The sequence below is a fragment of the Halyomorpha halys genome, unplaced genomic scaffold (assembly GCF_000696795.3).
Source record: "Halyomorpha halys isolate HHAL.00 unplaced genomic scaffold, Hhal_1.1 Scaffold582.1, whole genome shotgun sequence".
NCBI classification, from domain to species: domain Eukaryota; kingdom Metazoa; phylum Arthropoda; class Insecta; order Hemiptera; family Pentatomidae; genus Halyomorpha; species Halyomorpha halys.
In genome coordinates, this window is record NW_027115659.1 from 556,740 (window position 1) to 574,912 (window position 18,173).

Sequence of the window (18,173 nt, forward strand, 5' to 3'; positions counted from 1 at the left end):
TTTTTGACTGGACCCGGACCATATTCCATTCAATAATTATTAGAGCTAAATTTACAGAATTTCTAGCTAAAAAAGTACAATAACCTATAAAGAAAAGCCTAACATGCCACTAAAATGACATAGGAACCCGGGAATAACTAACAAATCTTTTAAAATTCAGTGAATAAAATTACATTAATACTATTATAAATGGTTCATGATTGAAACAGCACTAGAGGCAGTATCTATCATAAAGTATACTATGTAAGAATAAACTGCTACTGATTCTTAGGCCCATTTTCCCTTTGTTTCATAATCTCAAGTTCTTCTGAAGTTGAACATAACTGTTGTTTTAGAGCATAGTTTCTTGCAAAAATAAAAAAATTCAATATAAATGAGGTAGATAAGCTAACAATAACAAAACAAAGGATTAAATTAAAGTATTTATTAGATATAGAGGGACCACCATTAATAATTTCAGTTTTATGGGGAATGTTGTTTTTGAGAAACGGTATTAATAAGTGAGTGATATCTGTTATTTTAAATGTTAAGATAAGCATAAAACAGGTTTTCATCTTCATTAATGCTAGTCCGAAAGAGAATTAAACTATCTTTTTAAAGAGTGGCTGTAATATTCCAGGTGATATATGGGCCATTCTACCAAAAACATACAAATTTAGGTCCCAACAAGAATATAGTGTTTATGTGAAATTACCAATACTTTATTTGCATCCACTGATTAATAGAAAACTTTAGCTTGCTGTTCAAGAATTTTTATCTCAGTATTATAGGCCTAAATTTAAATTTAATGTGTCAATATCTATCATCTTCACCTGTTGCACAACTCAAATTGCTGACATTGATGTCAGAAAACTTATCTTTTTTTTTTTATTCATAACCTCATTTTTTTCAGATGCCTGTTAGAAGGTTTTAATTATTAGTTTTTAGGAGAGATCGTGCTATAAGTTGAATAGAAAGTTATGATTCATAATCTATCTGCCCCATAGATGCAACCTATTCCCCACACACTTTTTAATTTAGGCACCAACACATAGGAAATATTTATTTCATTATCATACATGGCTGGCAACATTAACAGATTATCAACAAAATGAGAATAATCTATTTCACAGAACATCTAGCTTTAGTTCTCTTGTGAGTGTGTTTATATGAGTGAAATTAGCGAGTGTCATTTCATCTCCTAACTCCCTCAAACAGTGATATTTCCTAAAACGTGGGTTTAAATAACATTATATTACAGTTAATTTATGTGTTTAAAAGGGAGTTCAACAATCGATACATACTGTTGATAAGAGGCTCACATAGAATGGTCCACTTTAATGTAATCGCTAAAACCTATCTCCCTCACATCTCAAAAGTGAGCGTGATAGAATTTAAGGAACAAAGGGAACTGTTGTGGCCACCGTGTGTGATTAAAAAGATAATTGTGTACATATATATGCTTGTATATATGTATACATGGGCGTACTCAGCAAGGAGCAGCTACCCCTCCTGGAAATAAAAAAGAAAATTAAATTTTTTTTTCGAGCAAATAATGGTAATAACTAATAAATCACTGATATAATTATATACAATGTTTTTAAATATTGTTGTACAAACTAATAAACAAAAAATTGTTAAATAAAATAACATTTAACATTGGTTGAATTATGTGTATTTTTTATCTCCCTCATCTCAATGGTGTCAATCATGATATTATGATTTCCTATGAAAACTAATTTTATTAAGTTTTTTTTTATAAACACCATTAATAGCCTACCTTAGAGCAATTCATGAAAAAAAATCATTGGAAGAAGCAATTTTTACACAATGAAATCTGTCTGAGTTATGAAATTTGTGTGAAATGGGAGAATGGCCCATATATTTTTGAGTTATTTGAAAAACTAAAGTTCTAGATTTTTTTAAATTCTAAGGTGAAGAAAACTTTCAGTTAGAATATATTGCTATTCTATATTTTGTACATGTACAAAGTTTCAAGATTTACCCCATGCTCATGTACTTTACTATGTGTCCTCATATTTCTTAATTTTTATTGTGAGATTTTTAAACTATATGTAAATAAATGACAAAATTTCACAAGAGAAATTGATAAAATTCACAAATATGAGGATACATAGTACATGAGTATAAGATAAAATAGAGGATTACAATATATTCTAATTGGAAGTTTTCTACCATGAAATTTGTGTGAAATGGAAAAATGGCCCATATAGTTTTTGAGTTATTTGAAAAACTAAAGTTCTCGATTTTTTTAAATGCTGAAGTGATGAAAACTCCCAATTAGTTATTATTCTATATTTTGTACTTGTGCATTACAGGATTTACCCCATACTCAGTACTTTACCATATGTACTATGCATCATCATATTTCTCAATTTTATCAATTTCTATGGGGGGATTTTTAAACTACACGTATATAAATGACAAAATTTCACAATAAAAATTGACAAAGACATGAGGATACATAGAACATGAGTATGTGATAAACCCTGAAATGTATAAGTACAAAATATAGAATAATAATATATTCTAACTGGAAGTTTTTTTTCACCTTAGCATTGTAAAAAATTAATATAATCAACTTCCTAGAAAAGATAATCCAGAATAAAGTTCTAGAAGTAATTTTTTATACATCTCAAATTTTGTTTTTTAGAAACCCATAAGGCTGGGTTTCTAAAAAAAATTTGAAAAAAACAAAACTGTAACATAAGCGGAACCACTATTAATAATTTCAACTCCACAAGCATTGTTATTTTTATAGATATATTGATCCAAACAAAGAAGATACTACTGGTGAAAAGCAATTCATTTGATGATAAGGTCCCGATGAAGATCTGTTAAAAGTTTCAAATTCTTTTATCATTACATAAAAGACTTGCAAACTTAATAATTAAAAATAAAGTATATAAAGTTTGAAGGGTAATTTTCTTCTACATAGAATTGTAATTTTTAGATAATTCAAAAGACTCTTCAGTAGTTAATGATATATACAAGTAAAAAACTTGTTCATAGTAGGAACTAAATAAAAGCCAAGTTATATGTATATATTAATTGATTAATAAAATTATACCACAACATAGTGAACTAGATTGGGGATGGCAGATAAGCAGAGGATGGAGTGCCTGGCCTGAACCAATCCCTTGAGTGCAGGATTTTGGTGTCTAACCTCAGCTGTCCCGGCCCTGGGTCCAGGCCTACCTACAAACCAGTTATCAGTTGACCATTTCATCTTAAAGGAGTTCATCCATTACTATTAGACGGATTACAGAAATAGAAAAAACAAAAAGAACAACAGAATTATGTTAGAGGACCTGACGGCTGAGGCGAGGGTCCCAGAGCGCTTGGTTTGATTCCCACCTGGGCTGGTCAATATTTATTTTGCAGCGGCCCCGAGAAATGAGCCTTGATATTCCCACTCTGGGGCTGCATCGGTCCTCAATGGAGGACTTGAGCCCCCAAAAAAAAGAATTATGTTAAATTTTAATTTAATAACAGATAATTGAAAAAATAAAATTAATTTTTATATTCTCCAATTATACTTCTCCTTTCTTTTAAATTGTAAGTGGGGTGAATTCTTGGGCACCACAAACTGTGATATACAACAATAACAAACTGTTGGGTGTGAACATGAGGTGTGGATGGAACTATTTTTATCATAAATTTGGTAACATTGGTCTCCCACCCACCCACCATCCCCAATCCTTCCAACTGTAACTCCTGTTCTTTAAAATTTACTCAAAAAAACTGATATTTCAAATGAAACAACACATGTGTATTTGGATATTTATATAAATTGCACTGACAAAAACCCTCCCTGACACCTATCAAGTGTTTTAAACAAATTTACAAAACACCATTTTTGAAACTATTAATTTAATCTTTCTTTAGATAGATTTTTATAAAAACAGTGAAATGCAAACAGATACCTAAACTGAGTCACAACATACTTATACTTCAAAACTAAAACAATGTTGAAAAAAGTAAAATATATTACATATATTTAAAAACAATTTTTTATTTGTAAATAACCAGTCAAATATAAACTAACAACTATCTTTTTTTATATTTACAGGTCTCAAGAATAATACTAGCTGCTTTTGTTTTTTTCTTTCCACGGTTTATGAATTTAAAATAACAAAAGTATTCATCACTTATGAAAGTTTTCTTCACTAAAATAAGACCATGCTCCTTCATCGCTTCGACAAAGTTGTTTTTGTTATTCAAACGACTAGCTACTTCTACAATCAACATTATTCCTTCATTTTTAAGAACCCTTCGTCCTTCATCGATATAACTTGTGCAATCAGATGCCATTAGAGATAAACAGTTAACAACTACATCAACAGAAGTCGAAAGAAGGGGTGTGTGAGACATATCACAAACTGTTACCTTATCATTTAATGCCACTAAATCAAATGAATGAACAGTAACACCTGTTTCTTCCAACTCCATCGCAATTCGTGCAGTACCACATCCAAAATCAGCTACTGTGAAGTTACTTTTGTCTTTGGAAGATTTATAGATGTCTTTAATATCTTTGATTACAACATCCAAAGGATTTGTAGACCACTGTTGTTGTTGTTCTTCAAAGGATTCATGATATGCTTTAAAAGCTTGTTTGTCCTTGAGGATTTTTTTTTCTTTATTATTGTTGTACATAACATCATTTAAATACCTTAGACGAGCTGATTTCAGTCTACTAAGCATTTGTTGTCTTAAATTAGAATCGGGACCTTTCTTCTTTTTCACTTTACCACTCATAGTTCAATTAAAATAACACAAAATATTTTAACAACTCAATTCATTAAATAATACTAAAACAAGGCAATTGAATAACCATTATTAGCCTAGAAGGACAACCTTACGACACATGACAATATAACCTACCTACACAAAAACTAAACAGAAAACATGGAAGCACTAGTGAGGTCCAAGGAAGTACGGAGTACATTAAACAAAGAGACAAAATAATCAAAGGATATATTGAAAATATATGAATCATTCACGAAAATAAGGCAGTTTGGCTAACGTAAATGTTCGATTTTAAATTGCTAGATTTACTAATTTTTTTCTCTGAAGCATTTCATATTCGCCTGGATATTTCGTCTCCAAATCAGCATTCATTTAGTTTCTTGAATTATACTGTTTAGCTCATTATTTAATTACTGTTGATAAAGGGCTGAGAATTTGAAATTTTATAAAATAAAATTTCGATAAAAGAAGTTCTATATTTAAACATGGATACCATGTTTAAATAGAATTAATAAAAGTGTCCACTGACGATCTCTCCGCTCTAAGTCAAATGTAAATTGACTGTAGTAAAAGTTATCCGGGGTCTAAGGAATATCACAACAATGAGAAAGTATGACAGTACTAGTCTACACGCTGATAGTGATCCTGTCAGTTCAGCTAGGCAAATAAATGATAAAAAGTAATGATGAAATACAATGGACAACTGTCACCGTAGGTTATAATCAGAGATAGAATTTTCATGCAATTTAATGTTTTATTTCTCAGTTTCAAATTCAGCCAAATCATCACAGTAATTTGAATCTTAAAAAGAGCTTTCAATTGACACTAGTTTAATACTACTCATTTTGGATTTAATACACGAAAATTCACTATTTTAGGTTTTTCTGAACTAATTTTCATTTCGGGAGTTTTAACAATGAAATCATTTTGCAGTTGTTGAGTTGGATTCTGTGTATAAGGACTCTGCACCATCATTTACCACAGTGAAATTTTGGGCAGCTGAATTCAGACTTGGCTGTAAGAACTTGGGAGACGACGAACGTTCGAGACGTCCAAAAATTGCAACTACCGACGAAAACATCGCCAAAGTTCACCAAATGGTGCTGGACGACTGCCGAATTAAAGTGAGAGAGATAGCAGAAGTTATGAACATGTCGCAAGAACGTGTTTGTTACATATTAAATCAACATTTAGATATGAGAAAACTGTTCGCACATTGGGTGCCTCGTTTGCTCACGTTAGACAAAAAATGTGTTCGAATGAACATTTCCAACGCTCTGTTGGCGCAATAAATCCGAGTTTTGGCGCCAAGTAATTACTGTAGATGAAACTTGAATACACCATTATACGCTCGAAACAAAAATACAGTCTAGATAGTAGACTGCAAAGGGGGAACCGGTTTCAAAAAAAGCAAGGACTGTTTTCTCGGCAGGGAAAGTGATGGCGACTGTTTTTTGGGATAGTCATATTGTTATTTTAATCGACTATCTTCAAAAAGGAAAAACCATTAGAGGAGCATTTTACGCATTGTTACTTGACAAGCTGAAGGCAGAATTTGCAGAAAAACGGCCACATTTGCAGAAAAAAAAAATCCTGTTTCACCAAGACAATGCATCGCCTCACACTTCAGCGGTTGCCATAGCGAAAATCCACGAATTATGGTTTGAACTGCTTGACCATCTGCCTTACTCACCAGATCTATCTATCACCCAAGTGATTTCTTTTTGTTCCCTCATCTAAAAATTGCGTGCAGAGGATAGAGATTTTCGTCAAATGAAGAAGCGATCACCTTTGTGAACAATTATTTTGCAGAGAAAAACGCCGAGTACTTTTTGGACGAGTTACAGAGATGGGAGCATCACTGGGAGAAGTGTGTAGAGTTACAAAGAGACTATGTTGACGAATAAAAAAACAAAAAAAAAAAAAAAAACAGTAAAAATGTTTTGTATTTTGTTAAGTCGGAAACTTTTCAGACCACTCGCGTATGACAATATTCATTTGATTAATCACTGCTATAATTTAGAATAGAAAAATATGAGGTAATGCTTTTAGGAAGTGATGCATTGTTTAATACTTAAGAGTTAAACATAAAAAGACAAAACAAATAAACAAAACATAATATTCTTGAAATAGTGTTAATCAATGGTCTTAGGTAAGAATATAAATTCTCTTTAGAATAAGTTTCATGTTCGTTGTTAACTTGAATCCTCGCTCCACCTCTCAACCGTTAATTATTCCATATATATTTATAGTGGATATTGATAATTCAAATATTTCAAGTTACTGTCTTATTCATTGATTCAAACATGGTTAGATAAGCTTTCCTTGTATAGCTACAATAAACTAAACTAAATAGTTGAATTTTATGTTCCAATACATAATATTAGGTTTTTACTACATGATTTCTTCATTTTGGGTTTTTACTGCACGTTTTTTAGTTTTTTCCCTCACACGAAAATCAAGCCTCTAAAATTAGCAAATAGGATACATATAAGTTTCTGAGATATATATAAGATTGGTGATATAAAGTTAAAAGATGTGGAAGCTTACTGAAATTAATCATAATCCGGAAGAGTTGCAGGTACAACTCTTGCTTGAGAAGTTAGACCAAGCCATGCTTTAGTGACCTTTAACCTTCCCTTATAAGCTATTATTACAATCTTCCTAATATTCTTTTCTATTTCATTGTAATCTCGTATGATAGAAACTAAATGACCGTTTTCTTCATCCAATTTTTATTTGAGGATTTCAAACCTGGGAATAACTCAAGTTCTAAGTGGCATGATTTATATCACTTATTTTCTCACACAATCGAATACTAAAAATATACAGTATAGCTCGTGAATGATATGAAATATTTAAAGTTCCTGCAAACCCTGGTCTGATTCTCTACAGAAAAGGAGAAAGTTGATTTCTCTTTTCTTTTTTTTTTAAAGCGTTACCTGTTTTAATTAATAGGAAGCAACTGTTCAAGGTAACTAAAATAGGTGGCGAACTACGCACGTTGGATCACCAATTTAAATAAACTTCGCAATAAGGATCTCCGAAATCAGGACTTTCGGAGTGACAAAGGATGCCTTTCTCAAGCTGTTATGATTTCAAGAATGGAACTCGTTGTAAATGAACCAAAGACAAATTATATGCATATAAACCCAATTAGCAAAGGCCAACTCATAATTGTACAGCTAAAACCCATATTGTTGGACAAGTATGTATTGGTGAGTACACTTTTGAGTAAGTAAAGGAATCTTATTTTATTTTACCTTGAATACCAGGTGAAGTACTGGAAGGATATTAACCCAGAAATCCACCAAATGAATACAAATTGGTGCTACAATGGACTCCAGATGCACTTTAAGAGAGAGCAAAGAGGTATTTAGGACCACCAAGGTGCACCTGTGCAACACTTTCATAAGATGGTATTTGGGACTTTCAGTCTATTCTGGGCATGTTTAACTGAAAAGCAGCAGTTGATTGGTTTTTGAAGTTGTAGGCGCCCTTCCTCTATCTTGGAGTGTAGCGCCTGTCAAGGTGTCACGGTGTACCATAGAGATATTAAGTAAATAATTATAGAACTGATGGAGGGAAAAACACGTAAGAAGACAATTTCTACTCAAAAATCGTGTCGATATGGTGATGAATAAAATGTGTTATGTAAAACTAAAACATTTTTTTTATATAATACATTGTTTCACTCTAAACAATAACATGGTCTGATGTATTTATTTATTTTTCTTTATGAATTTAGTAATATGATAAACATGTTAAAAGTTTTGCAACAAAAACTTACACATTTTTTATATTCAAAATAGCTTATAAATACTGTTTAGCAAGGTAAATATTATTATATTTTTATACCTTAAATCATTTATATTATTATTTATCTTCCTAATAATTATTGTACTAACCAGTTACTATAAATATCTGTTCTCAATTAATATTTCTCCTAAGTCACTCTTGCTTCACTTGCCTTTTTGAAATATGGAACTAGTGTATGTTGGTACCCCTAGTGCAAAAACTAAAAAAATACTTATTTTAATTTGTTATTCCCAAAACACTTTTCATAGAAAAAATATCTACATTTCTTTGAAAGTAAGTCTCTGTACTTGTACTTATAAATTATATAATTCATGATATGGACTGATTTAGTTTTAATGATTATTACAAATAATAATTCAACAAGAGTTAAGTTCAACTCTGAAACCCATTCACCCAAGTTTTTTCATAAAAACTTTAAATTTAAAACACAACTGATTATTTCAATAAGGTTTATTATAGTTATTCTTTGGTACTTAAAGATTAACTACAAATATGCTTGCTAAGTGCACATCAAAAGAAATTGGAAGTATTGAACAATACTAAAATTGATAGCAACTATTCTCAGTTATCTTGGAAATTTAATAAAATTGTATATATTCTTGGTAGTATATTTTTATATGGTATAATATTGCCACATAAGATTTAATACCTCATAAGACTGATAAAAAAAAATTTATACCATTTAAAACAATAAAACATCGATGCATGATTATAAACATTTCGAATGAATTCTTGAAGTTAGAAAAAATCATTCATATGTCTTACAAGATGAGTATTGAAACGAGATGTCTATGTCTAGAATGATGTTATGATTTAAAAACAATTTCAATAGATATTGTGTTTAATTAGCTTGCTTATTTTTTAATAAGTTATCAATTATCTGTTTTTACGGTGTTTCCACCAGCAATTTAAATAGTCTTACAAAAAAGTATTGATGATTTTTTCGGAGTTATCAGTTAAATCAGATCAAGCAACAATATATTAATAGTTATTATATAATGCTTATTTGTTTGTTTACTTCATAAAAACTATATTATTTATTTTTAATAAAAAAATAATCGTTTGTTTTTTAAGATTTTTACACTTTACCCGAAATTTCTCCCCAGTAAGCTTCTCTAACTACTGGTGTGCTAGACAGAACTACATGATGACCAAGGTAAACTACTTATCCCATTAAGTTTTAGATTTGATTTTAAATGTTTACAAATTTGAATGGTTTGGAACTAGCATTTTTTCTAAATAAATTTTCTGAATAATGTAGATGAAGTTGACTTACGATAGAAAACATATTTAAGAGGCTAGCATTAGTTAAAAAGAAAAACAAATGGAATAAAAATATACACTCAAAGAAAACATAATTGGTTATTTATCATTTATTAAACAAAAATAATATTTTTATAAACAATACAAAATAGCCTTTATTTATTGTTCAAACAATTGGACCATATTCAACACAGGGGACCTCTTATATTTGCAAAATATGGGTTAATACTATATTATTGTTCAAACAATTGGACCATATTCAACAGAGAGGACCTCTTATATTTGAAAATATGGGTTAATGCTATATTATTGTTCAAACAATTGGACCATATTCAACAGAGAGGATCTCTTATATTTGAAAAATTTGGGTTAATGCTATATTATTCTTCCAATTTTACTTCTTCTTACTTAATTATGAAATATATGGTAAGAAAAAGTAGTTTACTTTTTATTAAAAATTAAAATCTGTACCGCTACAACCCATGAAGGGTTAAGGGTGCAGTACTTTATAAGGAAGTATTGTTACTAGACTAACGGTTGTGCAAGGAGGTAATTTGGTCATTATCACACTTGACCGCTAGATTTTTACCTAATTAAGGGTACCCAGTTTATGAGGCTGGGTGCCCAGGCTTCAGAACCCACACGGTTGATTCACGGCTGTAGTGTAACAGAAAATGATTTTCTGTCCAGCCGGATTTGAACCCAGGTCCTTGGAGTTAGTAGCATCGTGCCTTACCCCAGTGCGCTTTCACAATATAGTAAGGAAAAGAATTACTACCATGAAAATTTTTGAAACCAACCTTTCAAAGAAAATACAAATTTTAAAGTCCCTTGAGCACAAATAACCATGACTCACAAAATTCTCGGCATTTTTCTGAGAACTGGCCCGCTCAAAAAGAATGGCGTAAGGGTTAGGTATCAGTTTCTTCAACTGTTCTTTTCTCCCATTGCAGCTCTTAAAATGAAATAATTTTACAAGGTATGAGAACATTCTATTTTTTTATTTACGATTTCCCACACAAGCAGTAGGTTTCCTGAACCTAAATTTTTAATGGTCTGCTTCCAGATGTCTCTGTCCAAAACATATTCCTCTCTTAGACTGTGTCCCATCAAAGATTCTTTCATTTTGTAGTTCCAGATTTACCTCGGTCTATTTTTTTTTACTTTTAAATATATTTTTATTTATTTCCAACCTTGCTATTTCTGACAAATGGGTAAGCTATCATACAGGTATCCAACTTTTTCTAAACTGAGTGGTAAGGTTGAGTTTCCATTCTGTAGGACTGCCATGAAATAAAAGTTAACCGTCCAGGCCGGATTTGAACCAGTGAGTTGGAGTTAGTGATATCAACTGAAAGACTCATTTGGAATTTTAGTAAGGGGAAGTATTGTCACAGTGAATAATATTAAAATATATGTTTTGAAATAAGTGAGGAGTAATTTGATCCCAAAGTAGGGTATTAAATGAAAGTTTTGTGGTGCGTTTACTGCACCTGATTTTTCTCTTAATGTACAGCTTGGTTTCTTTCTGCTGAATGTGGTCCAGTTTCATTTTTGCCAACCACATACAAGAGTTTTGCGGCAAATGGATTGAAAATGGTCGAATAAGTTTTCATCAACTGATTTGTTAATATTTTCTCTTAAGCAAAAAAAGTCAATTAAAATAAATCGTCCCCCAATAGAAAGAGGTTCATTGTCTTCTTGATTAGAGTGAACACCAGGGTAAATGTCTTTAGATGGATTGGCGAATGCTACTTTCCGATAAATCTTTCCATTATGAGGAAAAATTACACTTCGTTTTGCATCATGCATCGAATAGTATTTGAAAAACTCAGCAAGCAATTCGTATTTGTTTAATTTACATAATAATGGATTATGCATTTTTTTAATTTTCTCAACATCTCTACAGAATGAGTAATCCCAACCTAAAATAAATAAATTAAATTAATTGGTTAATAAAAAATTATCTATACCTATCCACAAAATGTAAATAGTATTACATTACTAGTGCATGTATAATACTATATGAAAAAATAAAGACCAGTTTTCCTTGAAATCTAATGAAGCAGATATTCTATTGATGAAAATTAGTACAAAACATCATTACATACACAAAATAGCACATTGAAAATAAAGGAAGGATTTTTCCACTTAGTTTTGAGACCATGGTAATGTCACGTAACTTTGTTTTTAGAAGAAAAGAGTTTGTTCTAGGCTGCAGTATTAGACCTGGTTGTAGAATGAGAAATTTCAGCATATAAGTCCCAAGTCAAGTCCTCAATCCTGCAGAGAACTGGATTAATCTTAAAAATCAATGAAAAACTTATTGAGACGAATCATAAGATTATCTCTAATAGGCTTGCTCTTTCATGTAATATTTATTTTTTTAACTTATAAATTTCCCAGGATGTCCTTGTGTCCAAGCATCCAGGCAAACAAAACTGTGCGGTCAATTCAATTTAACTTGTAGATTAACTGAAATATGAGTACTGCGATAGGATGTACTATATATATATGTTTTTAAATAGTGACAAAAACACATAGAATCTATGAATAGTAGAATATTATTTTTGTTTGTTCTATAATAGGCCTTCCATAACACCAGTTAAATTGCTGTCAGTTCTGCAGTAAATTAATTCCTTTTAGATGGAAGACTTGTTTGCACTATGAAGTCATCTATCATTGTTGTGGCTCCAAGACTACTATCACTTTTGGAACCATCGGTGTATATGAGAAAATGTCCTGTATATTTATCAAGATGTGGAGCTATTGTGTCTTGAGTTTTGATAAAATTTGTAGCAGATATTGGTATTAGGAATATGCCATGGTGGGAGTTCTAAGTATGAGACTTGGAAAATTTTCGGTAATATGAATTATTACTTATTGAAGTTCAGTAAGCAAAAAGTTGTTACACAACGGAATAAAATAAGCTATAATGTGGAAATCCGGTCTCTAATTAATATTTTTTAAGCACCTGGGTGCTAAGGAGAGATTTCCGTTTGTCTGCACTCTTGTAGACCGTGACAGTTACCAGGCCAAAATAGAAGTAGTGATTGAGAAAGGAATAATTGAGCTCATATTATGAATCATTTAACTGAATGTTAGTTATCATTCTTGTGATATTATTATTCATTAGATTTTTCCATGAATCAAAAACAAATTGAAGAACAATTTTGTGGTAAAACTAAAAAAACAGAAAATGCAATTTTGTTCAGAAAAACCTCAAGATGAGCAAATTTGTATGGTAACCCCAAAACATGCAATATAGAACTAATGTCAGAAGAAGGTTCTTTCTATTAATCAAATTTTGGTTGTGGTTTGACTAGATTTGAAGACATTGTTATTGCATGAAAATCCCATCTCTAGTTATAACAAATGACATTTTTTCAGTTTTATTCAAAAAGATGAATGGTTTAATGATTTATTTCATTAATAAATAACTAAATAGCATATAATCATGACATAAGCAGTATTAATATTTTGTTTGTGCCATTCATTCAGCTAATAGTTGACAATGAAACATAAATAAAAAAGACTATATCAATTTAGAATAGCATAAAAAGGTATAGCAATAACAGATATAAGGATAAGCAGGTCTTACCTTTAATATATACCCTACTACCTTCATAAAGTGATTTCAATTCATGAACTGAGGGAATTAAACGTATATTAGGAGACATCAAGAAAAAGAGAACAAGACCCATTAGTGCATAACTTTTGAATTTCCTGGCACCTCTAATATCATTTTCTGCACTCCATTCTGTGATGGCTATGGCTAACCAACGGACTCTTTCATCTAAAGAAATATAGAGCCTGGAGAACAGAAATAAAATTTCAAATAAATGAATTAAAATTGTATTAAACTACTCTATCAATCAAATTAATGCTTAGTATTCATAAAAGAATATATGATTTTAGGTTAATTTTTATAAATAATTAAAATTAAAAGTATTTTATAAGAGATAATAGATATGAGCTAGCATAGCAAATTAATTTTCTAGTCTCTATCTTTTCCCATATATCAGAATAACTTAGTCTTCTCTCTTTATTGTATCATTCAAAACCTATTTTCAAATTATCAAAAAAACAACATAAAAGCTGAGAGCATATTTTAATAATAATGGCTGTCTAGACCCTTTTGTGCTGAATGAGGGAAATGTGTCCTTTTCCAAATTTAAAACAACTAAATAGCTATTCAGCTACCAAAAGTTTTTGAAAATTAAAGTTGATTGATTTGATTTTTTTAAATTTTTGTATTGCTTTAGGGAAATGCTTCTTGATAATATTCTGAAGCACAACAAACTTAGTTCTTGTGTTCTTTATATCATAGTTTTTGTGATAATGATTTAAAAAAAGTTGAATTAATTTTTCAGTATTAGTATATTTATTATTATAAAACCCAACATAAAACTTAATATAAAATATCATAACAAACCTTTCAGCATGATTTTTTTGTGAGTATATTGGTGAATATGCATCAATGGGCAATGGAGTGATGAGAAAGTGTGTGACAGAGGAATAAAGTGTTATGAAAAAAAAAGAAGAGGATTAAAAACAAACCTACTTGATAAGTTCAGAACAGTAAGGGCCTGCAGGATTAGTAGTATTAATGTCACATATCAAGCTGGATTCCAAATGTTTAAGTCTTATTATAGGCACTTTGGCATCCAGAATGCATCTTTGCACTTGAAAAAAACCTGCTCTGTAAAAGTATTCTTCTAAAAAACCTACTGAGACATTACCTGAAATTTTTGTAAGAGAAAACATTACTAATGTGTAAGAATTGTTAGGTATATAATATTGTAATGTATAAGAATTAGTTACTGGAAAATGTCGTACTATAGAACATAACCCGTTTAGGTGAAATATTGGATAACTTGTATTTTGGATAATAGTCTGTGCATCAAGAAAATCCTTAGGAGTAATAGGGGACAATTTTTTATCTATCTCTAACCCTAACCCACCACAAATTTTAGACAAGAATGATTGAATGACAATGAAGAATGAAGGGACAAATTTTTTTTGTAAAAGCTGAGGAAAAATACTGGGTAGGGCCTAGTAGAAAAACAAACATTTCACCTCAGCACACCAAACCATTTCCAACCATATTAGGACATTTGGATTGGTGTATAAGTACTACAGATATATACTCAAGTTGTTATAAAGCATAGTGAGAGTACATTCTTCAAATATAATTACCAATATCTAAATGTATATCAACGTCGCTTTGACGATTTGCTAATTCATAAAGCCTTGAACCAATAATTTTTACATGAAAATTGATATATTTATCTTTTAATGTTTCTTTAATATCTCTTTCTAGAACTGTGCAAAGTGAGACCGCCATGGAAGCAACCTCTCTTGCATCTTTTAATAAAGATTCAACCCATCTATTAAGAGCTTCCTTAGAAGAAAAACTGGTACATGTATGAGTAAGTTCACCTGAAAAACCTAATTTTTGTACACCTGAAACAGAACATTTGAATTAAAGATAAAAAAAAAAAAAATTGTATTAGATACTGAAAGTTTATCTACCAGACATAACAGCATATTGTTGCTTTATTAAACCCATTTTACATTTTATGTTTTGCTGATGAGCATCACACTGAAAATGTTTTTTAGTAAGATCCATATCACCTAGCAACAGTACTTGACAAATGTCACAAATCTTAATAAAAACAGTACTGTAACAATCTCCTACAATATTGTTATGTTTAAACCCACTTAAATGCCTATAAAAATTTTTTTCCTGTAATCGCAATGCTTTGCATATTAAACATGAAAAATATAGCTTTCGGAGCCTATAATATGATGAATAGTATGTCTTTGTGCAATAGTTAGCTATATTTTCAGCACTCAATGCTTGACTGATAGTGAATTCATCCTCGGATACTCCCAGACTTGTAAGCTGGAGTGTTTTGTTACTGAAAAAAGCTTTTTCAGGATAAAAACCTCCTTTAGAACATTCAGTAATACAATTTTGAGAAGCAGTTACCTCAACACTTTTATTGCTGTCAATATCTCTATAACTTTCTAGTGGAGGAATAACACCACCAATGGAAGAAGAATAAAGGCTTTTATTACTAATGGTTGTAACGACCCTTGTGTTGTTTGATGTCTTATTAAAATTAATTGCAAGTCTAGATCGTCTTTTTATTCTGTTATCATTATCAATATTCCTAGCCTCTGTATTTTTCTTCTGACAATTGTGGTGATTGGCATGTTCCTTTAACAATTCTTCTCTCACTTCATGTACATTGTTTTTGTCATAATTGTTAAATGCGGTTGTGGATGATTTTAAAATTGGAGAAGTTTTAACATTACTACTCCTCCTAGTAGATAACATTTTATTTCCATTGTAACTAACTGAAGAAATAACGTGCCTATCAGTCAAATTATTTTTCACAGAGTTAGAACTACCAAAATGTTCAACATCTGGTTTGATATAATTATTCTTTAAAACTGATTCAGGCCTTTCTGCTGCTACTTCTTCAATGTTTCCGACTATGGTTTTTTCAAAATCTATACATTCTTTCTCTGTTTGTTGTTGATATTTCTTCTTTGGATTAGTATGTATATTTTCATTATCCTTGAAAACTGAAGAAGTGGTGGTAATACTTAAATTATGGCTGGCTGAATCGTTTTCAAAGGTCTTGTGAACTACTTTTTTATCACTTTGACCTGTTGCTGCTTTATGTTGGGTAAAATGTTCAAATATGAAATCAGTATCATCTGCTATTAAAATATACCTACATAAAATACAAATTGCTGTGAATTGTTTACAATTTCTCTTGATGTTATCAACATGAGAAGGACTTCTTAAATGGTGCACTAAGTTTTGCCAATTTTTTAATAAAGAAGAAGTGCAAATTAAACATTTTGAGGTAAATTCAGACTTTTTAAAATTATGTTGGGATAATAATTCATGCATATAATTTTTCACTGACTTAACATCAATTTCTTGCAAGAGGTGGATAGCTTCTGACTTTTTACAATATACTTTATTAAGATTATCCATAGTGTAGCGCTGTTTGAGTGTAAGAATTAAAAATATTTACTATAGGATACTGACATGATGAGTTTGAAATGAAATATTTAATATTTCTAGAACTGTCATTTTGAAGGAGGTACTATCAACTGACTCATAAAAATAAACAATCCAAAGATATAGAATTTGTAGTAGGTAGAAGATATGTCAACAGTATAAAAAATGAAAATTTTTACTGATTGACCAAATTTTTATGGTTCTTCAAAAACTGAATGTTTCTAAATCGAGTTGATTGAATATTGCCTGCTGAGGAATGTAAAATAATGCTTTTGCTTCATCTGTATTCTATGTTAATGGTTAGATTTTGGATGAAAATCCAAACTATAGCTTTGAGATTCCCTAAAGATTCCGAAATATACGAGTTGGGAAATTACCTTGGAATTAACTGAATTCAAATTCCTAGAAACCTGCATTGATACCGAAATGCTTACCAGTACTATAAACAAGATTAGGTTCCGTTAAGCATTTCAACCATTTCAGTAACTCAAGATCTGTTTTAACGATGACGTATAGTCCGGTCAGTCGGAAGTGGTTTTTGCAAAAAAAAATGCACCATTGATAAAAAAAACATCGATGTTTTGAAATATCAATGTTCAATTTCAAAATAATGTTGCTTACGATACATTACCCAAAATACATCGATGTTTATGAATAACTATTTCAGAAACATAAGGTCTGGTCCAACGATCCCGCATTCTACGGCCTGTGAGATACATCGATGTTTTTGAACATCCATTTGAATAATATAAGGTCTGGTCCAACGATCACGCATCCTACGGCCTGTCAGAAGTGTTTTTTTAAACAAAGAATCCAAGATGGACTACAAAAAACATCGATGTTTTTAAAATATCGTTGCTTACAATACCTTACTCAAAATACATCGATGTTTTTGAATAACTATTTCAGAAACATAAGGTCTGAAATAGAAAATCCGACATCGACTACAAAAAACATCGATGTTTTTTGTAGTCGATGTCGATTTCTTTGTTTCAAAAAGCACTTCTTAGAGGCCGTAGGGCACGGGATCGTTGAACAGACCTCATGTTTCTGAAATAGTTATTCAAAAACAACGATGTATTTTGGGTAATGTATTGTAAGCAACGATATTTTAAAACATCGGTGTTTTTTTAGTCGTTGTCGGATTTTTTGTTTCAAAAAGCACTTCTTACAGGCCGTAGGACGCGGGATCGTTGGAGCAGACCTTATGTTTCTGAAATAGTTGTTCAAAAACATCGATGTATTTTGAGTAAGGTATTGTAAGCAACGATATTTTAAAAACATCGATGTATTT

At 30.8% G+C, this 18,173-nt stretch overlaps 2 protein-coding genes across 2 annotated transcripts; both read right to left on the reverse strand.

Annotated features, from left to right (window-relative positions):
- Positions 1-4,050: 4,050 nt before the first annotated feature.
- On the reverse strand, positions 4,051-4,761 carry LOC106684426 (ribosomal RNA-processing protein 8). Its single transcript, XM_014426506.2, has one exon. The coding sequence runs from the start codon at positions 4,759-4,761 to the stop codon at positions 4,051-4,053; it is 711 nt and encodes a 236-aa protein (XP_014281992.1).
- A 5,165-nt stretch (positions 4,762-9,926) lies between these two features.
- Positions 9,927-17,039, reverse strand: LOC106684448 (uncharacterized; the record flags this gene model as incomplete). Its single annotated transcript, XM_014426540.3, is given in 5 exon segments — positions 9,927-11,759; positions 13,436-13,647; positions 14,399-14,576; positions 15,034-15,300; positions 15,370-17,039. Coding segments are annotated over 5 exon segments (2,517 nt in total). The 3' UTR covers positions 9,927-11,382.
- Between the last annotated feature and the right edge of the window lie 1,134 nt (positions 17,040-18,173).

Bases quoted from the DNA above. Each gene is read 5' to 3' on its own strand.
- LOC106684426 (XM_014426506.2), bottom strand. From the start codon at position 4,761: ATGAGTGGTAAAGTGAAAAAGAAGAAAGGTCCCGATTCTAATTTAAGA.